This window comes from Arachis ipaensis, chromosome B5, assembly GCF_059453495.1.
Source record: "Arachis ipaensis isolate K30076 ecotype BB chromosome B5, ASM5945349v1, whole genome shotgun sequence".
NCBI classification, from domain to species: domain Eukaryota; kingdom Viridiplantae; phylum Streptophyta; class Magnoliopsida; order Fabales; family Fabaceae; genus Arachis; species Arachis ipaensis.
In genome coordinates, this window is record NC_142440.1 from 130,037,803 (window position 1) to 130,061,359 (window position 23,557).

At 35.7% G+C, this 23,557-nt stretch overlaps 1 protein-coding gene across 1 annotated transcript; it reads right to left on the reverse strand.

Annotated features, from left to right (window-relative positions):
* Positions 1-1,180: 1,180 nt before the first annotated feature.
* On the reverse strand, positions 1,181-2,251 carry LOC107643942 (uncharacterized). The gene has a single exon (XM_016347701.3). The coding sequence runs from the start codon at positions 1,979-1,981 to the stop codon at positions 1,445-1,447; it is 537 nt and encodes a 178-aa protein (XP_016203187.1). The 5' UTR covers positions 1,982-2,251; the 3' UTR covers positions 1,181-1,444.
* Positions 2,252-23,557: the final 21,306 nt, after the last annotated feature.

A 23,557-nucleotide genomic window follows, 5' to 3' on the forward strand; every position in this document is an offset into this window, starting at 1 on the left:
CAAAAAAAAAAAAAAAGACTTTATTGTTAATAATGTAGACTCAAATTTAAACTTAGTTTGATTTAATTTTACTCCTAACTAATTTAGTATGGATATATTTTAATTTTGGCAAATATTGTATCGGTAACTGATTCATGTTACTTAATTAGTGGTCACAAATTTTTATAGTTAAATTTTTATAAACCAATTTAAGACACTCAATACAATTAAAAGATATTGACATGAAATAACTATTATAATAATATTTATCAATTTATATAAGTATTAGACTAATACTTGTGAAAAAAAAATTTACCAAAGAATTAAAGGAAATCACATATCTAAAAATAAACGTCTTAGTCAGCTATTTTAAAAAAATTAAAAATTTATTTATTTAATTGATTTTGGAGACTAAAATGGATATTGACACCATTATTTCCTTTTGTCGTTTGGAAAATTAGAAGATAGGAACATTTCCCTACCTATCAAACATCAAAACCGCACTTAAAGCAAATAACATAAGCTGTTCCAACACGCTCCTAAGAAAATCTTTATCCAGTTCCCTGAAGCAACCAACAAAAGTCCAAAACACATGTATAACTTGCTACATTACCCAACAATTATTATACTTGTCATGAATTGACAAAGAACAAGAGTAGAGAGATATTTAATTTTGAGTTTTTGACAATAGACGGATCCCCAATAATTCTGACTAGCAATTAATCTCGTAAAAAAATGAATTCTTACCTTACAAGTACACAACTTCTGATGTTTAGCCCACCAAAGAAAGCAAGCTATCAAAACTAAGTCTATATTATCCATTCTGCAGCTCCTAAATAAACAAATAATGTTCAAAACAAATATGTGAATACTGAATACTTTGTATCTTTTACCATTACGAAGCATTTGGACCCAACAAATCACATATCCTAAACCCGATATATTCTTTTATTATTACCGACAATTCTTCTTGCCCGCCCATAGTTTTTCTTTTTCCTTTTTTAATACACGTCACCAACCATTGAGAAAAAACAAGGGCATGACATTGAATTATTGATATTATCTCTTAAACTAAACTTAAAAATATCCTTTTATTACTTACAATCTTTTTACGTCATAATCACAGTTTTTACAGGAGCTACTAGTTTCCATAATCTGCGCAACACCCTGGTACTAAATTATCTCGAACACACGTTATCAATTGAGAAAAAAACATGATATTAATCTGCTATTAATACTCTACTAACAGATATTAATGAGGAACATTATATACAGTAGGAAGTAGGATAATACATCTGTCAAAAAGAAAAAGGATAATATAAAATAAATAAATTACTATATTAGTAATAAGACCAAAAAGAGGGAGGCTCCGCCACGCCACGCCACGCTGATGCTGACGTTAATCTCGCGCAATAAGCGCAGACCCCCACTAGGCGCAATTTAGCCTAAACGGCGCTTTCTCTTTTCATCCAAAAACGACGACGTCTTCACTCACATCAGCAGTAACGGACTTGAACGGAGGAGCGGCAGAAGAAACAGGAGCAGCTGCGTAACGGCACGAGAAATTCCGAAACCCTTCATAATTATGGTCATCGGAATCTCCGTTTTGTCCCGGGCCCTCGTCGAAGTTCAGCGCGTAACTCAAGGGGTCGTATTGGTATTTCCCCACTTGCCCGTAACGACCACCGTTTCCTCCCCCACTACGGCTACGGTTAAACCGCCGAATGAAGGTCTTCCAGCGTGGCCCCGCGACGATCTCTGACCACTCGCGCACTTTCATGAATCCACGCGCCCACCACCGGTCACCGACGCTTCCGGTCACCGCCTGGGTCTGGGACTCAGACCATGACCTTGTTCTCACGCGCTCCCACCACGCGATGCCGACGCTGGCGGAACGACGGGAACCGAAGCAGCAGGGAAAGCAGAAGCTGCAGCGCGCGTTGGATAATAGAGAGTTTGACCTCTCTTCACCCGTTCCGGTGAAATTAGCTTCGGGGGACATATCACTGAACACTTCAATTTCAATTCAAAACTTAAAATACTATGGTGGCTGTGTTTATTGTTTGGGTTATTTTCTTTTTGAGGTGGCGAAGTAGCAAAGTGAAGTTTAAGGAGGAAAGTGCATATGGTATGCTAGAGTCTAGACTCAATAATATATAGCATGCTAACTAAGAAGGGTGTTGTGACTTGTGAAGCGCCGCTAAGCGCTAACTCAATCATGAAGCACTCATTGACTTAGTCAGCACCCACTTAGACAACTGTGATTTTTGTTCCTTTGTGGCGTTAATTGAGATTGATTAATTTATCTTTTCTTTTCTGGTGAGGGCATTTATGTAATTTGACTGTGGTTGGTAAGAGTAACTAAGAGCCGTTGCACATAAAGATTTTCTTTCTAGAGTTGATAGAGTATCTACATAAATTAATTAATAAATTGGAGTTAAATGTGGGATTAGCACAAATATTGGTGTTATGGGTGGGACAACGTTTAGGAGACTATAAAAGTTAGGTTTATCTATTATATATTTTAAGGATATAAATTAAGATTATAAATTAAAAATTTTTTTATTAAAATATAAAAAAATTTAAATTTTTAATGTATTTATTTTATATTTATTAAATAAAAAAATTTAAAATTTTTCACTAACAATAAATATATCATATATTTTTACGGTATGTTAGCTAAACTCTAAAAGTTATTATCATTCTCATCTCTTTCACCTTATTTTACTGTTTCACTTAGAATTAATAGAGAAAAAGTGAAAAACTAAACTTTAAAGGTCAAAGAGTGCATTTGATTTTTATTTTTATGACAATATAAAGAATAATAGTATAACCCTATAAGAAAGTCGTCGAGTACTGTCGGATTCAACAGCAGAATAAATGCGACGGTATAAATCTCGCTAAAAAATATTTACCAGTAGATATTCAGAGGCCGACGCAAAGTTTTATCGAATTTAGCGACAAAATATATAACCCAATTTGTTAGAAGTTACCTTCGGGTTAATCCGACATTAATGTTGGCGCCATGTTATAAATATCCGCGCTATTCACTACAAAAATTCGCTAGATACTGTCAGAATTAGTGATGGAAAAAATTCGACGGTATAAATCTTGTCGGTAACTATTTGTTGTTGGATTTTTTCGTCTGCTGCTAATTATCGTCGAAAAAAATTTGCTGGTAATTTTTTCTGTCGGATTTATTCCCCGATAAATCCGACAATAACATGCTATTTATTAATAATTAAATATTAACTACCGGCGGAGGTAAACTTGAATTTTAAATTTTTTGTTAAACAATCCAATCCATTAGATCCAATTTCAAATAACAATCATTTCAAATAATAATTTTATACAAAATCAAACATCCTAAATCGCATGATAGCTACAACTTGCAATTTATTTAAACACATAATAGACATAAATGCGTATAACCGAACGCTTGACGTGCAAAAGCATCAAACAACAAGAAATAACATAACCAAGTATTCCTTCAGCATCAATTCACACAAATTCATCCTATACAACACAAAATCATTATAAATGATAATTTTATACAAATGCATTATATATTAAGATAACACAATAACATCTTAACTTATTATACAAACACATTATATTAAGATAACACAAACCAGTTAAATATAAGTAACCAGATTCATGAAATATTTTTTTTGGTAGATCATAAAAGATTCAGAGAAATAAAACCCTGCTCAGTAATCAAGCTCACAATGACAATGGTGAGAAAAGAAGAGCATTACCTTATCATGATGGCGTTGGGCATGATCCCTTGACAAATGAGCATACATTTTATCCGTATCTATTATCATCGTCCATCAAAATATTAACTGATCAAACTCAAGCTACATAAAATCTACAAAAAAAAAAAAAAAAGCAAATGAATTGCTCACTTCAAGAAAAAAAAATATAAATAGGTCTTTTAAGCAATATAAATAAACTTTAATATGCTTATTGGTGCTGCATAAAATTCACCAACTATCAATACCAAAGGAGGCATCCTCTCTAAGTAAACAAAATAATAGGGCTTTTTCTTTGTGTTTTTTTAAAGAAAGCATTCTAAGTTTCTAAGTACTCAGCTCAATTGACGCATTTTAGCAAACAGTTAAAGGACATTTCTAACTCTTCCTGGTATGATCCTCATCATTTTTAAATTGAAAATTCAATTACATAAAGAAACCAACCACACCAACTTCAACCCTAGTCAGAATTCTCAAAACTCCCAAACTGACTTGTACTTTTCAAATATTCAATACACCAGCAACGTTTTAATGCAAACTCAAGTAATAAACCCTTAATAATACAGAAAAAATCACTTTCATTCTTCATGATATCAAAACAATAAACAGAAATCATAATAATAAACATAAAATCATCAAAACAAAATTTAAAACCAGAACTATAAATAAAATTTCAAACACAGAGTCATCAAACAGAATTAAAAAAATTTCTAAATCAAAACAGAATTAAAAAACCATAAATCTAAACTAATACATAAACTAAATCTGAAAAAAAAAATAATAGGAAGAAGGAAGAGGACAACATACATGGAGGGAGGAAGGAGGCAGCTTTGGCGAAACAGGGAGCAGCAGCGACAGTGGTGTAGCAGTGGCAGCAGCAACAGTGGTGTGAGCAACAAAAATGGCGGCAATAGAGCGACCAACACGACGCAAGGAGTCCAAGCAGCCTTTGAATGTTGTTGGTGGTGGCCGACGCTGGTGGAGTGGCTGCCGAAGGTGGTTTGTGGGGGGAGAGAGAGAGAGAGAGAGAGAGAGAGAGAGAGAGAGAGAGAGAGAGAGAGAGAGAGAGAATAGTTCGAAAATGAGGGGAGAGAGGGTTCCCGGTTCAAATTTAGGGCAAGATTACTATCAGATTTACTGACGAAAAAATCTAACGTAACACTTTAAAAGTGACCAAAACCCAACATTGCACTAATTAAGGATTACCGGTGGATAAATCCGACAGTAATCTCGGTTCTATGTTTTCTTATTTTTCCTCCAATTATTATCGGCGAATTTATTGTCAGAAAATCAAATCCGCCACTAATGTCCTACGCTAAATCTGACAATAAATCTGACGGTATTTAGAACTTTTCTTGTAGTGATTTTACCGTCGGATTAATCTGACGGAAATGTCGATGGAAAGTTTTGTGGAGATTTAAAAAAAAAATACCGTCGGTAAATTCTGACAGTAATCCCGATGGAAGTTTTTTTTTAAAAAAAGGTCATTTTCAGTCAATTTTTACCATAACCTGATGACAAACATAATTGAAATAGTGCTTTAAACATGAAGTGAAATATCAAGCATACAGCGTAAAATTACAAAATGATGGTAATTGATATATTTAAAACAATGTTAATTACATTACGTTAATCCAAAGTTGCAAGAACCGGACTAGTCAGTGAACCGTTCGACTGACTGGTTCAATGATTCAATGGCCTAACCAATATTGAACCGTAGTTGAATTGATTTTATTAAAATAAAATAGAATAATTAAAATTTCAATATAAAATTTCAAAATTTTAAATATTTTACAATTTTAGGTAATAATTTGCCAATAATTTATATTAAACTTTCACAAATAAATTCCAATATATATTCATAGTATGAAAGGTTAATAACTTGATTATTGACATTGCAAATTAGAGAAATATTGTTTCTTCAGACTATGAATCTGAATCTATATGTAGTTATGTATCAACAGACTTTTAATTGATAAAAGAATAGTTCTAAAATCACAATTTCAAATCACATCAGCAACAAACTAACAACACATACATCATAAGAATATAACATTAACAATCACACAATTAGAACACAAATTTAGAAGTTACAATCTATTATATAAATCAACAATCAACAAAATTAACAAGATACCATCAACAATCAACAAAATAATTTCACACAAATTAACTTAGAAAAACAGTTAATAAGAATTAGAAAAATTAACTCTGAACTCAAAAGTCACAATGAAAAAAAATAACTCAAGAAAAAACAAGGACTGAGTGCTTATGGGAGAAAAGAAGACGATCGAGCAGCAGAGGCATTTGCCAGGAGGTGATGGTTGAGCAGTGACACAGAGGTGACAACAAGGAGAAGAGCGGAGACGTTTGCAGTAAGAAAGAGTGAGCTCGGAGAGAGAGCTTGAATATAGTGATGCAAAGTTCACAATGGCGAGAACAGGGCCGAGTAGACGTTTGCCATGGCGAGGAGAAGAGATCCGAGTAGACCTTTGTGACAGCAAGGACAAGACAGTCGAGTAGCAAAAATTTTTGGCTGATGATGATGAGGTAGGATAGGTTCAAGCTTGATGACGACCTTCTGGCGATGTGAGGAGAAGAAGAGACATTTGAGAGCGAGGATGGCAACCACTGCTTGCCACCGTCGCCGACGATAATGGTGGGCGATGGTGGCTGTATTGCTCTAACAGGGTTAGGTTTCTCAGTTTGGGTTGTGACTTGTGAGAGAGAATGAAGGGACAAAGGAAAATATAAGGTGTTTTGCTAAGTTTTTTCTTTTTTGATCAAATTGGGCCGTTTTGAGGGGTGGAGTAGCGAACCGGCAGTTTAAAAAATTGAGTCGGTTCTGTCGATTCATCGGTTAACCATCGGTTCGGCCAATTTTTTAACCAATTTTTTTGCAAGACGGTTTTGAGCCTCACCAAGACCGGTCAAAGGACCAGTTTCCGGTTAACCTGGTCGAATCGGCCAGTCCGATCTAGTTTTTAGAATATTTTATTCTTCTTAAAGTTTGGTAAAAAATATACATATCATAGAACCATATTTACATTAACCCTATTCAGATTCATTATATTCTTCCTCTGGTTAACCATCATCATCTTCGAGGTAGTTTCCTGATCATCAAACTCATCTTCCTCTTCTTCGTCCACGTCGACCTTGTATTCTTCTTGAAGATCGTCGTCTTGTTGTAGTAGTACAGTGCGTCGTGATGTAATCCAAGGTCAATGATATCATCATCCGTGGATGCCGAGCAAAGGGTAATCGGCTCACCAGTATCAACCACTATTTTTGAAGGAGTTGGGTCATCAATTTGATAAGGTTCCTAACCCTCTGTCCTATCATCAGACTCGATGCGGCCTCTTAGCTTAGTCTTAACCACAACTACCCAACTAGATTTTCATGAACCCGAATAAGGCAAAAAGTACATCTGTCGTGCATTTTGAGGTAGAATAAAAGGATTGTAGTGCCTATGTTTCCTGATTACATTAACTTCAGTGATATCATGGTCGTTGTGCTTTTGTATTCCTTGTCGTGAACTTGGATCATACCATTCACATTTAAACACACAACACCTTGTACGTAGTGTGACAGAAATACTCTAATTCAATTATGTTGTGCAATATAGCGAAATAGTCACAATGACCCTTGCCTGAATCCCCACAAACCCAAACTTCAGTGTTATCTATTTTCTTTCCAATCGGCTACTGTAAAGTATGGAACTGATATCCATTAACAGTATACATCGTGTAGCTAGTGCCTTTATTCATTGGGTCCCAACTAAGTGCAACTAGTTCCAAATTTGATGTGTCAATTAGCTACACGCTGACGTATTTTTTGAACCAACGTGGAAAGTTGTTCAATGAGGTATCATGATTTGCCTCTTGGAATAACCTATATGATAGAACAGGATAAAGAAGTTTTGATTAGATTAAAAAGTTAGAATGTTACTGATTGCAATATTTACAAGGACTTAATAAACTCACATGAGGTACGATGAAATCTGGTCACAGTTAAGAAGCACATGCAGATGCACGACATCGATTTTCTTTTGCTCTAACCAATAGTCACTGCCCGTACCCATTGCAGCTCCTTCCGAAGCAAAGATTGGGTATGTTCCACCCGACGATGATTCTCCCCTCTCATCGTTCCTTATAACCCTTGTTCTATGTGACTCAATATGAGGCTGAAAATAGAATGAGTAAAATGCAGATGTTTCCTTAGCTAAGAATGCTTCACAGTTGCTGTCCTCAATTCGAACCCTGATCTTCAAGGTGCGTTTGAATGAGCCAATCATCCACCAAAATTGAACTGGCCCACATAGTAGTTCTTCGAACGGTAGGTGGACTGCTAAGTATTCCATAATGTCAAAAACGAATGGAGGGAATATCTTGTGTAGCTTACAAAGTATGATGGGAATTTTTTTGCCCATGACTGTGAGATCATTAATGCTAAGTTTGGTTGCACATAAATCCCTAAAGAACTCACTTATTTCTATGAGGGGTTTCCAAATGTTGGAGGGAAGTTCTCTGAATGCGACCGGAAGCAAAGACTCCATGAAAACGTGAAAATCGTGGCTCTTCAACCTAGCCAGCCTATCCTATGATGCGTTTGTACACCTGCTCAAGTTAGAGGTACAACCATTAGGAAACCTTAATCCCCTAATCCACCTACAAACATTTTGCCTCTAGACCTTTATTAGAGTATACACCGCCTTTGGTTTAGCCCACCGCCCGTTATCAAGTTTTCTTAAGTCCAGACTGGCCGCCTGCAAATGTCCATCAAGTCTAACCATGCCTTTATCCCTTATTTGCTCATCGTCCATTATTGTGTGCATGATATTATCGAACATGTTTTTCTCAATGTGAATCACATCAAGGCAATGTCGAACCAAGTTGTCTCTCCAATAAGGCAACTCCTAAAGTATACTTTAATTTGTTTGATCCAGTTATGCTCCCTGCCATATCCCGGAGATCTCAAACCTGCCCCATTTTCAATGATCGTTGGGATTCTAGTGACGCGATTCCAAACTTATCTACCATTCAACTTTACGGGTGCCTCTTCGTGTTTAGTTGTATTCTTTTTGAACGAGTCCCTGTTGTACTGAAAATGATGATCAAGGTCAAGGAATCTTTGATAGCAATCAAACCATGAGAGTGGACTGATAAACCACAATTTTATGGTTTATTTTGTATTGAAATGAGTGGATTTTATCAACTTATCCTGCGTTTATTCACTGAAATAGCATGATTTTGTGAATTCCTCCTAAATTGTGCTTAAGATTAAAAACATGCTTTTTAGGACTTAAATTGCTAAATATAATTCACTTTGATTCCATCCGATGCCTTGGTGTATTTGTTGAGTGATTTCAGTTTACAAGGCAAGGGTGGATTGAAAAAGTGAGAAAAAAGCATGCAAAAGTGGAGAATTCATGAGGAAATGAAGTTTGGAGCACCTCAAGGTTATGCATACACATGCCTCATGCGTACGTATGTTTTGGAAATTCGCAATTTTGCGCGTCGGCATACCTCATGCGTACGCATGACTGAAGGCATGTGATTTTACTTAAGTGAACACATGTGTCACGATTTCAGGCCAATTTTGGTCCAATCCAACTCATTTCTGAAGTATTTTAAGCCAAACTCAAGGAGGATCAAGGGGAGAGCAATTAGGATAGTTTAGTTTATGTTTAGGGTAGATTTCTAGAGAGAGAAGCTCTCTCTTTTCTCTAGAACTTAGGATTTCTTAGGTTAAATTCTCCTTAGATTTAGGTTTTAATCTTGTTTTAATTTAGTTTTCTTTATATTCCCTTGTTCTATGCTCTTAATTCACTTAACTTTTATTGTTAGTTTCTTGTTTTATACTATTTTAGTCTCATGAACTCTTGTGAATTCTTGGTTTTCTATTAATGCAATTTTGATGTTTTCATGTTATTGTTGATTAAATGAGTTATTATTATTTTCTTACAATTGGTAGTCGTAGATTTTATTGTTCATGCAATTTACCATGCTTTTCCTTTTATGCATTTCAAGTGTTTGATAAAATGCCTCTTTCAATTATAGAGTAGATTTTACACTCTTGGCTTGAAATTGAGGACTTAGGTGACATTGAGTCATTAATGTCCAATATTGATTAGTGATTTAGGGTTGTTAGTTGATTTTGTTTCTACTAACATTAGTCTTTCGCTAAGCTAATTAGTGAGTTGGTTAGGATTTGTGGATTAAGTGGGATTAACTCTTTATAATTGCAATGTTTGTGGTCAATGACTAGTATAGGAAACCTTGACTTTCAACCCTTGCCAAGACCCTTTTTAGCATTTGAATTTCCTTTACTTTATTAGTTAATTGTCATTTACTTTCTTGCTATTTAAATTTATGTCAATTGCTATCTCACCCCCGATTTCTCATAACCAATGATACACACACCTCATTGCAATTCCGTAGAAGAATGACTCGGGATTTAAAACTCCCGATTTTTATTGATTTGAATTGTGACAATCATCATTTAAACTTTGATTAGGGTCACTTGTTGGTTTGGGACTATACTATTGACGAAGCAATTCTTTTTTAGAGAATTTTAAACTGACATTTGGCCCTTGCGTCATGGATCAACCTGATAACATGCCGTATTGCAGGAAAATCATTAATGGTCCACATCAACGCAGACCGCAATTGGAAGTTTGTTTTCATCGAAATATCATATGTTTCTACACCATCAATCTACAACTCCTTCTCATCCACCAAAGGATGCAAGAAGACATTTATTTTGGCCTTCGGATTGCTGTGACCAAGTATGATGCAAGTTAGGAACATGTATGGTTCCTTCATGCACATTTCGGCACTCATGTTATACGGTGTCACGACTATAGGCTAACAAGAGTACATGTTACCGAAATTGGAATTCGGTGTAAATCCATCAGAGCACAAAGCTAGTCTAAGATTTCTCGTCTCGCTCGCAAATGTAGGATGCATCCGATTGAAATGCTTTCAGGCTTTTCCGTGTGATGGGTGCGTCATGATTCCATCATCCCTTTTATTATTACTATTTCAGGTCAAGTGAGGGGCCAAACTCATAGATTCATATAATCGTTTTAATCTAAGGATTAAGGGCAAGTAGTGCATACGTTTAATTGAAATTCTCTTTAACCAATGTTTACCAATATGTACTCTCTACTTGGAACCTCGATGATTTATAGAATCTACATTCGATTAGGTCTGCATCCCTCTTGTAATACAGCATATACCCATTCAAATAACAACCAATTTTTAACGAATTTAGACCCAATTTTGAAACTAGCTTCTTCGCTTCATAGTGATTTCTGGGGATACTGGCGATTCTGACAGGTACCAGTTCATTGCAAAGGATGGCCCACTTATCAAAAGGCTCTTGCGTATAATTTGACTCCGATTTAATAGTCATAATTCTAACACATGCAGACAACTTCGAATGAACGCAACCCTCAAACAATGATCTTCTAGCAGATCCCAACAGATGATAAAATATTCTTGCCTCGGGTTAGGCTCTACTTCAGCCTCTTCCAATTCTGTAACACCTACTGCATCAAACACCATCTTGTTGTATCTTACTTGGTTACCTTCCCAAGTCATGTCTTCCATGTTTAGATCTCTTTCCACCTAAACCCTCATTGACCGATAGCCGAACCTATTCAAATTGGATGCAGACTTGTTAATTCTCTGTTCGTCAACTTCTTCGTGTTCTGTCCACATCCAATACCCACGTACACCTAGATACCCCTTTAGACCTAAACGGTTCCATGCTGAATGCATGCCCAACAAACGCGTCAATCCGCTCAAAGAATTTAGGTTTTAATCCCCTTGTCCACCGTTATCCCTATCATACATTCATAGAGGATGACTTGGAATCATATTGAAGCACATACCCTAGAATTCGATGAACAAGACAAAATTATTAAACTTTTTACAAAATTCGGCAGAGCATACCCTATAATTAGAATCTTCTGCAAACCAAACAAGTTTTAAAATAAATCACACAAAATTTTGGCAGAACTTCCCCTTAATTCAGAAACAGCCATCAAATAAATATAACAACTTTTATAGTGGAAACTGCTGCAAGCATATATTAGAACAAACACAAATTCAATAACATATCAAATCCTAACCGTTCTAGTATACAACCCCTTATAACTCCACAATTTTCCAACAAACAAGAGTTTCGAGAAGGCGCCTAACGATCAGTTTTTCTATTAGTAAAGAAATATAAAAATATGATTGCGTTGTAAGTATAGCTTCTAAACCAACAGAAAATCCTTTCGTACAAATGTTTTGGTTGTCACAAGTAACAAACGCCTTTGAAATTGATAACCGAAGTATTTAAACCTTAGGTCATCTGCTCAAGGAATTGCAGGGAGGTATGATTTATTATTGGTTATGGAAAAAGATATATTTTTGGGTTTTTAATGTATAAGATAAAAAGCAAGAATAGTAAATGGCAAGAAAGTAAATTGTAAGGAATTAATTTAAATAAATAATAAAATTCTTGGCAAGGTATAAGAACTGGAAGTCCTATCCTAGTTATCCTTATCAATTGTGATGAGAATTGGATTTTTCTCCCACTTTGTTAACCTCTAACTATGAAGGTAAGTTAAGCGGATGAATTAAATTGAATCCTCAAGTCCTAGTCTTTCCTTGGAAAAGGCTAGAGTTATTGGAACTTGAATTAATTCTTGAAGAATTCTAATTTTCAGTCAACACCTCGAGTTTGATAACTCAAGCGTCACCAATTATTTAACCAAAGCCAAAAGGGAAAATTCTAAATTAAATTGAAGACATCATAAATAGAATAAAGTAATCATAAATCTGAAACACATCAAATTACGTTTAAAAATAAATTCAAATCTAACATGGAAAAGTTCATAAAGTAAATTGGGAAAATAAATAAAAGGAACGTTGAACCTGAGAAGAAGTTGAAATCCTAAATTCTTTAAGAGAAATCCTAATCCTAAAACCTAAGAGAGAGGAGAGAACCTCTCTCTCTAAAAACTACATCTAAATTATGAAAAGTGAATAATGGAAAACATGTCAATGAATGGATGCATTCTCCCACTTTATAGCCTCTAATCTGTGTTTTTTGGGCCGAGAACTGGGTCAAAAACAGCCCAAAAATTGCCCCCAGCGTATTCTGGTACGTATAGGTTGCGGGAAAGTGACGCGGAAGTGTCGTCTACGCGTTTGCGTGGATTGCATTTCTGCCAGGTCACGCGTCCGCGTGATCCACGCGTCCGTGTGATCCACGCGTTCGTGTCGCCTGGCGTCGGGGCAGCTATGGAAAATTATATATCGTTGTGAAGCTCCGGACGTTTACTTTCCAACGCAACTAGAACCATTTCATTTGGATCTCTGTAGCTCAAGTTATGACAGTTTTAGTGCGAGAGGGTCAGGCTGGACAACTTAGTAATTTCTTCAACTCCTTGTATTCCTTCTACTTTTGTATGCTTTCTTTCCATCCTCTGAGATATTCCTGCCATGTAAACTCTAAAATCACTTAACACACATATCAAGGCATCTAATGGTAATAAGAGAGGATTAATATTAGCAAATATAAGGCCAAAGAAGCATGTTTTCAATCATAGCACAAAATCAGGAAGGAAGATGTAAAACCATGCATTTTGTATGAATAAGTGTATGAAAGATTGATAAAACCCACTCAATTGAGCACAAGATAAACCATAAAATAGTGGTTTATCAACCTCCCCACACTTAAACATTAGCATGTCCTCATGCTAAGCTCAAAAGAAGCTATAAAGGAGTGAAGAGGAATGGTAAAATGCATGAAATGCAATCCTATCTATATGAATGCAACTAAATGCAAAAATATCTCTACTTACTTGGTTAAAAGTAAACAAATCCTTTAAGAACAAATATGAACTGGATTTCACTAATCCAAATTACAAAATAAAGTACAAGTAAACTTGCAAAAGAAAATAGCTCGTGAAAGCCGGGAACAAGGAATCGAGCATCGAACCTTCACTGGAAGTGTATGCACTCTAATCGCTCAGGTGTTTAAGGTTCGATCTCTCAATTCTCTACTAATGTTGCTTTCTAAGGCTTGCTCTTCATCTAACAATCAACATAAATTTAATGCACAAAATACACATATCAAGAGGTCTTTTAAGGGTTGTAATGGGGTCAGGGTCAAGGTAGGATTGTATTTGGCCAAGTGGACTAAAATCTGAATCCTCAATTAATTTAAACTTTCCACCTAACTTAGGACAATCCATGTAATCATAATACAATATCTAACCATCCATTAACCATGTTTTCCACATATTCATGCATTCTAATTTCAAGTACAATACATATGCATTGCTTTCACCACTTACTTTGGGGCATTTTGTCCCCTTTTATTATTTGCTCTTTTTCTTTTCTTTTTCTCTTTTTTCTTTTTTTTAATTTTTTAATTTTTATATATTTTTTTCTTATTTTTCTCAATGCATATGATTAAGGTATTGAATGCATGAACATATTCTCAACATTCCTTCACATTTTCAGAAAATTCTAACATACTCAATTCTCAAACCAGATGTTTCCAAACCCACTTTTTCCCACACTTAATTCATAAGCATTCTCACTAGTCTAAGCTAACCAAGGATTCAAATTAAGGACATTATTGTTTTCCGCTTAGAGTTAATGGTGTGCTAAAGTAAAGAACAAAAGGGGTAAAATAGACTCAAATTGGTTTGCAAGGGATAATGAACGGTTAAGGCCATATGGGTATGTAAGCTCAGTGAAACAAAGGCCTCAATCATATAAGTGTATGCATACATCAAATAATGGAAATATAGAATTAAGCAAGACAAAGATCACAATTTTAGAGAGAAAAATACACACCAAAAATAAAATATTGGTTGGTAAGATGCAACCAATTAAATAGGCTCAAAATCTCACTGGTTTTGTGTGTTCGAGCTCTAAACCATGTTCTAAATATAATATTTCTTCAAACAAGTTTAACATTAAATTTTATTCAAATTAGTGAAATGCTCTAAAAAGTTTCTTGAAAAAGAAAATATTTCTTCAACCAAGTGGTAAAATATGCACAAAATCAAACAAATATGCAATCAAACATGTAAATGCAATAACTAACAAGGAAAATAAATCATTGGTGTTGAGATAGAAGAGTAACTAACCCATGGAGATCGATATCGACCTCCCCACACTTAAAGATTGCACCGTCCTCGGTGCATGCTAAGATGTACAAGTGGATAGGTGGCTTCAACTGATGTTTTTTTCTGAAGATTTTGCAGATGGACTTGTCTGTCTCCCCATGTAAATGTCTTCCGGTTCCCTTCCGGGTGGCCATCCTGAAAGAAAAAGGGAAGAATAGTAACCCAGAAATAAAGATAAGAAAATAAATAAAATATGGGTGTTAATGCCAGATAATAAGGGTCTCAATTACATGGTAGCTACAACATGTAAGTGAGAAAACAATAGAAGTACGTGGCATATCAATAGTGCAAACGTTGCAACAAAGGAGAAGAGACAGCAGATAATGAAGGACAATATAAATATAAATGCATGTCAATACAAAAAGGAACACAGATATCATAAAAGATTGGCGTTGACAGATAAATATCATCCAACAGTGTAAAACAAGTCACTAAGCACCAAATAATACCAGAAAAGATATAACAGCTGAATAAGAACATTTAACACCAATGGAAAAATAAATTTAGAAAAAGAAAGAAAAATATGCACAAAATTAAAATGCAATGAGTGAAAGTAGGCAAATAAATTAAATAAAATAGAATGGAAGTGAAGAAGGATGATGAAGAAAAAGAAAGTAGGAAAGAAAGAAGAAAAGATAGAAGAAATTAGGATTAGAGAAGAAAAGATAAGATAATTGGCACTAATCTGGACAGGTTGTGCGACGCTGGCGACGCGGATGCGCGGGGTATGCGTTCGCGCGAATTGCACTTATAGGAATCGACGCGGACGCGTCGGTCACGCGGACGCGTGACTCGTTCTGTGCTACTGGCGCGAGGGCAGCCTCGCGCCCGCACAACTCTCTGTTCAAAACTCATTGTTGCCAATTTTCGAGGTGACGCGTTCGCATGGTAGACGCGATCGCGTGAAAGGCCAAGATTGGAGGATGATGCAGACGCGTGGGGCACGCATTCGCGTGGTAAGGCTTGTGCGTCTAGCACCAGTCCAGCCCTACTCCAGCACAACTTTCGGCCATGCACCCCTTTTACGTCGATTTGTTGGAGCACGCGTTCGCGTGGGTGACGCGGACGTGAGGGAAGCTATTTTTCCAAATGACGCGACCGCGTGGGTCACGCGGACGCGTGTGCATGTTTGTTCCTAAAGCGCGCCTCCAGCCACGCTTTCGCATGACTTTCTGTTTACCTTCTGTTCTTCGCAACGCACTGGTGACGCGGACGCGTCAGCGACGCTGCCGCGTCGCGTGCGTGTTTTTTTTTTTTTTTGATGTAGTATGAAGAATGCAAAATGCAGAATGCAGATGATTATGTAGAAATCATGAATGAACACTAGTAAAAATAAAATAAAATAAGATTAAAAATAAAAAAAGGAACGATTATACCATGGTGGGTTGTCTCCCACCTAGCACTTTTAGTTAAAGTCCTTAAGTTGGACACTTGGTGAGCTCCTTGTTATGGTGGCTTGTGCTTGTATTCATCCAAAAATCTCCACCGATGTTTGGAATTCCAGTAGCCTCCGAGATCCCAAACTAGGCGCAGAAAGCCTTCAAGTAAGTTAAAGCAAGTGAGAAGGCCCCAAGAGTGTTGGTTGCCAGAATGAATTCCGGGGTCCCAAATCTTGCTTTTGCACCCGTCTTTTTGTTGATCATCACGATTCCATTCGGGTAGCAAGCAATCTGAATTCTCACTAAAGCGTCCAAACAGCTTCCTAGACCCATACAATTTAATATTCTTCCAACCATGATACTTCAGCCGTGAGCTTCCTACCACAATGAACCTAGGATTGTGTCACCAACCACTAACCATCTCTCTCTTACTTTTAAAGCCACAAAGAGCTCTAAGCTGACCATCTGTCTCAAGTAAACCATATTCAAGTGGAATGAGAAAGCTAAGAGATATGAATTTTACCCACTTGAATGTTGTGAAAGATGACGGTGACTTAGGTGGAGAGGTCTCCAGCAGCTTTGGCAAAGTGATATCAAGCTCTACTCCCTTGTGTTCTTTCTTGACAACTTCAACCTCCTTGCAAGCTTCTTCAGTTTCAACCTCTTCCTCTTGGTAGCTTTCTTCCAATTCAATCTTCTCTTCATTGCTCACCAAGGGCATGGGAGGTTGTGCTTCTTCTTTTTTAATCTCCATGTCAAGTCCAATGGGAGATGATTCAATTGCAGATAAGAATTCATCAATGATTGAATCCATCTCTTGATCAACCTCTTCAAAGTCTTCAACCATGATATGCCTTGGAGGTTGTACACTCTCCTCAACATCAATTTCAAACGTCTTTGAAGGAGGCTCTATAACTTGATTTTCCCATGGAGGTTCAGCGTCTCCTAGATCTTCAACCAATTCTTTTTTTTCGATAATTACAGCTTCCTCCACTTGTTCCAGTATAAAATCATGCTCCGTACTGCTCAGTGGGATTTCTAGTATCTCCTTCATGCTGCGTTCTTCATTAGATTGCCAACATGAAGCCATGGGGTTCCTTGAGTGTCCGAACGTCGGGAAGGTAGTCTATTTATCGCTTGATTCAATTGGTGAAGTGTGGCATGAAATTTTTCAAATGTTTTCTTGAGTTGCTCCCTTGTTTCTTGGGGTGATGGATAAGGACATGGTGCATAGGGAGGTGGTGGTTCTTGGGAGTAATTGTGTTGGAATGGGGGTGGTTCTATGTATGGTTCATTTGGCTCATAAAGTGGTTGGTATGGTGGATACGGGTTAGGGTCATATGGAAGTGAATGGTGGAAAGGGGCTTGTGAGTATGGTGGTCCAAAGCTATTTTGAGGATGTGGTTCATTGGCATATGATGGAGCTTGCTGGTAACTACAAGGGGGTCCACCATATCTATTGTCTTGGCATGCATTGTAGGATGGTCGTTGTCCATGGTATCTTGGAAGGTGATGTAGCCGAAAGGGTTGATCAAATCCTCGTGGCTCCTTCCATCTCTGATTGTTTTGACCTTGATGCATGTTCCTATTATAATTTTCATTCCTTGCAACAGCATTGGGACCAAACTCAAAGCGATGGGGGGTGAGAACTCATAATAGCAAATAAAAATTAAAAACAAAAAATAAAAACAAATTTAAATTAAAAGATTATTGAAATTTAAATTTTGAAATTGAAAATTAAATTTTGAATTTTAAATTTTGAAATTTGAATTTTGAAATTTGATTTTTGAAATAAGATAAGATAAGATTTTGAAAAAGATATAATTTTTTTTTGTGATTTTCGAAAAAAAATCAATTAAAATAAAGAGCAATAACCTCTTAATTTACAAAAAAGAAAAATAAAAACAAAAATAAAAACAAATAAACAAGCAAAAAGTAAATATTTACAATAACCAATAATAAGGCACACGCTTGCAATTCTCTGGCAACGGCGCCATTTTGATGATCGGTTTTTCTATCGGTAAAGAAATATAAACATATGATCACGTTGAAAGTATAGCTTCTAAACCAATAGAAAATCCTTTCGTACAAACGTTTTGGTTGTCACAAGTAACAAACCCCTTTGAAATTGATAACCGAAGTATTTAAACCTTGGGTCGTTTTCTCAAGGAATTGCAGGGAGGTATGATTTATTATTGGTTATGGAAAAAGATATATTTTTGGATTTTTAATGTATAAGATAAAAAGCAAGAATAGTAAATGGCAAGAAAGTAAATTGTAAGGAATTAATTTAAATAAATAATAAAACTCTTGGCAAGGTATAAGAACTGGAAGTCCTATCCTAGTTATCCTTATTAATTGTGATGAGAATTGGATTTTTTTCCCACTTTGTTAACCTCTAACTATGAAGGTAAGTTAAGTGGATGAATTAAATTGAATCCTCAAGTCCTAGTCTTTCCTTGGAAAAGGCTAGAGTTATTGGAACTCGAATTAATTTTTGAAGAATTCCAATTTTCAGTCAACACCTCGAGTTTGATAACTCAAGCGTCACCAATTATTTAACCAAAGCCAAAAGGGAAAATTCTAAATTAAATTGAAGACATCATAAATAGAATAAAGTAATCATAAATCTGAAACACATCAAATTACGTTGAAACATAAATTCAAATCTAACATGGAAAATTTCATAAAGTAAATTGGGAAAATAAATAAAAGGAACGTTGAACCTGAGCAGAAGTTGAAATCCTAAATCCTTTAAGAGGAATCCTAATCCTAAAACCTAAGAGAGAGGAGAGAACCTCTCTCTCTAAAAACTACATCTAAATTATGAAAAGTGAATACTAGAAGACATGTCAATGAATGAATGCATTCCCCCACTTTATAGCCTCTAATCTGTATTTTCTGGGCTGAAAACTGGGTCAAAAATAGCCCAGAAATCGCCCCCAGCGTATTCTGGTACGTACAGGTCGCGGAAAAGTCACGCGGAAGCGTCGTCCACGCGTTCGTGTCGCCTGGAGTCGGGGAAGCTATGGCAAATTATATATCGTTGCGAAGCCCCGGACGTCAGCTTTCCAACGCAACTGGAACCATCTCATTTGGACCTCTCTAGCTCAAGTTATGACAGTTTTAGTGCGAGAGGGTCAGGCTGGACAACTTAGTAATTTCTTCAACTTCTTGTATTCCTTCCACTTTTGTATGCTTTCTTTCCATCCTCTGAGCCATTCCTGCCCTGTAAACTTTGAAATCACTTAACACACATATCAAGGCATCTAATGGTAATAAGAGAGGATTAATATTAGCAAATATAAGGTCAAAGAAGCATTTTGTAAAACCATGCATTTTGTAAAACCATGCATTTTGTATAAATAAGTGTATGAAAGATTGATAAAACCCACTCAATTGAGCACAAGATAAACCATAAAATAGTGATTTATCAGCGCCTCTATCCGACCTTCTCCCACTTCCATCCTAAAACGCTATCTTAGGAAAAGTAAGTCCAATATAAAATTTAAACAATTGATTACAGTTAGAGATAGAAAACTTACATGAAATACAGATGCCCAGAATACGGAAGAAGCGAAATCTAATTAATCTCAAAGAAATACCATCATCCTAATAAAAAAGAAAACTTATTAAACTCACAAGATGAAACTAATTAACTCAAAAAGCTACACAAAGTCATCCACTAACAATGTCGAACACTCTTATTAATCTCACCCTACTTAACCTACATTAATAACTTAATTATTATTTCTATTTATGTTAAATTAACATAAGAAATCCTAATCCCAAATTTTATTACCCTATTTTAATCAATTATTTGATAATAAAATTCCTAAACAAAATCATACACTAAAAAAAGAACCTAAAAAAATAAACTAAAAACCACAAATCAAATCCTAACTACTAATTCTATTACCATAATTTAATCAATAATTTGGTAAAATACCTAATAAGACCCTAAAGTCACAAAAAATCTGAAAAATAGTCAAGAAACTATACCAAATCCTAATTACAAACTTCATTACACTAATTTAATCAATAATTTCATAAACTATTTAATAAAAAATCATAAACTCACATAAAAATCTTAATGGAATTAAAAAACTATGCCAAAATTACCTTAGTGGCCGCAGGATGCTGGAGGCGTGGTGGTACCAGTAGTGACGAAAACTCCGACAGGAGTGGCTACCAAGAACAGCGGCAGCATTCCCAACCTTCCTAGCGGTGGCTGATAGCTCCAGCGGCGAGAATAACCAGCGGCGGCGGCACCAGCGGCTGCGGCAGGTGACGGCGACAAGATAACACCAGAGGAGAGAGAGCTCGCTTCGCAGAGGAAAGAGAGAGGAGAGAGAGTGAACTCGAACAAGTGAGGGAGGAAGGGTTTGCATTTGAATTTTAAACCAATGTTACCATCGGATTAAACGCAGCGTTTCACTAAAGCGATTTACCGTCGGTAAAATTCGACGATAAAATCGCCAGTAAAGTTGGCACCCACGAATCAATATTTCGTGCCAGTCATCACCGCCAGATTTAGCGTCAGAATGTAAAATCCGACGATAAAACATTTTGGGAAATCCAGATTTCCTTGTATCCGACGCAAAACTCAACGCTAAATTCGACGCTAAAAATTCGCCGGTAACAGACGTCGCTATATCTGACGGTAATTCCGATGGTTCTCCGCTTTTTTCTTGTAGTGTAAAAATTAGTGTTTTGTATTTTATTTAGTGATAAATTGAATATAAAATAGAACAAACAATAAAAATCTAATTTATTTTTAATTTTTTCACACAAAATTTATGATAAAAAATAAAACAATAAAAATTATAATTATAAAAATTTGATATTAATAACAAAAAATAAAAATAACTCATCAGTGTTTTTGTGTTTTTCTATGTAATAAGGATACAAAATATACTAATTCAGTATCTTAGGATATAATGTCTCTGTCTATATCTCACATGCCAAAAATAATTTTGTGTCTTTATATCTAGTCTTAATGTCCTATTTTTATAAACAAATGCAACCAAAAAAATTAATATCATATGGTAAAAATAGGAGGGAGAGAGATATGAAATTTCTAATTCGACAAAGAAAAAGAATATTAATCGTCGTGAAAATCATATTCAATATGTTAGTCATATTAATTATGTAAGCATTTAGTTTTTATTTTTTATTAATATTATGTAGGTTTTTATAATATACTTTTGAAAAGTAAAATCAATATGTTTATTTTAAATTTAGTTTGGTAAAATTTTTATTTTTCAAAAGTGACTTATAAAAGTTAATTTTTAAAAGATAATTTTTTAAAAGTAATAACATCTATGTTTGGTAAATTAAATTAAAAATAATTTTTAATAAGCACAAGCCACAACAAATATATTTGATAAAATAGTTTTTAAAATTTAAAATAACTATAATAAATATTAATGTAAGAATTAAATTTAAATATTAATTAATGTATGAAATTATATCAAATATTTTAATTTTGATAAGTACAAGCCAACTTTAAAAATTTCTTTCTTAAGTTCTTTTAAAAGCATCTTAACTTTTAAAAACTGCAAGTATAAGCACATAAATTATTTAATTTACTAAACACAAAACGAGATGTTTATACTTTTGAAAAGCACAAATACTTTTTTAAAAAAATTTACCAAATTAAATCTCAGTGTATTTAAAAATTATATATTAGTTAGTATGTTAATTAATGGAAATTAAAATTTTTATTTTTAAGTAATTTTATTAAGTACATTAGTCAGTATATTAATAAAAAATTGAGTTAGTATTTCTTTTACTTTAGCGAACATCATATTTGTTAGATATTAGGTATAAAAATATATTTGTTAATTAAATATTAGTCGAAAATAATAAATTTTGTTAATTATATAATATTATTCTTTTTTATTTTGGTATTATTTAATTTTTTTATTTATTATCTTTTCTTTTATATTTTTTTAGATAAAAAAAGACTATATCATTTTTTTTATCAAAAATAGGAAAAATTAAACTCGCGACTTCATAAATAAATATGGAAAGACTATACTATTTAAACTATAATTCATTCACCAAAAAAACTATATCATTTGAATTATAGTTTGTTCCTCACCTGATGGTCTCGGGTGCTCGACGGGTCGGGTAATGGTGAAGGGATGAGGGGGCGAAACCCTGAAGTGGCGCAGAGCAGGTTCTTGGTTCCCTGACTGGAGTCTGGTGGAGTTGGTGGTGTGACGGACGAGAGAGGGGGGTGGTCACCTGCAAAGACACTCCGACGATCAAGTCAGTATCCGTACGAAATGATAGCCAGATTAGGAAAGATGATGTGTACCTCAGGGGAGTGCTGTCCTCTCTCCTTATATACTGTGCTGGGCGGGCCCAACGATGACCTAGCCCACTGGCCAGGACACCTATGAGCTGTCCCTGTCCACGTGGGGGGAGCAGGTCGATATGGACTCTGGGTCGGGGATTCGGGTGTTGCCCGAGGAAGCCGACCCGACCGGTTTGCTAAGCGTGGTGTGCCGGGTTGTGCAGGTGGTGAAGTTAGACGTTGACCGGGTCGGTTTTAGGAACCGGCCTATTGGATTTCCCTTGAGGGATAGTCTAGGCCTGGGTCAGGGGTGGTGCTCCGACCCGACGACTAGTTGGGCTGGACCTATAATGGTCCGTAACAGTGCTCCCAACACACTGGCTTTGAGGTTTGGAGCTCGTGGCTAGGCGCGTTTGTCCTACTCGTCGAGACGGGATATGTCCTTCTTCTCGGGAGTTCGTTGACGGTGTTTCGTGTTTCTCACGCGTGGTTATCTCGTCCCTGATGCCGCCTCCTTGGCTTCTGTGCGGGGCATTAAATGCCCCATCGTTTCATGATTTGAAATTCGTGTGAAATGTCAAATATGCCCTGTCTTTTGGCGTTCCTTCTCGACGGTTACATTCCTTGCCCCCCTTTTTATTTTTATAACCTCCTCATTTCTTCACTCTTCTTTTCTCCTACTTCTACTTTCTGGAATCGCTGCTGCTTTTCCTTTCTTTTCTACTACTTGCTCGCTCTTCTTCATCTTGCTTTTGTTGCTGCTTCAACCTTTCGACCTACTTCTTCATCTTTTCTGGTACGTTGGTTTTTATGGTTTTTGTTTTGCTCTTTCCTTTTGGTATTTGTGCATTTTCCTTTATGCATGCTTGGGTTTTTTGCCGCTTCTTCTTTTAGAGGGGGCGCCACTGGGTTTTCTTTGAATCTTGCTTGAGTTCTGGGC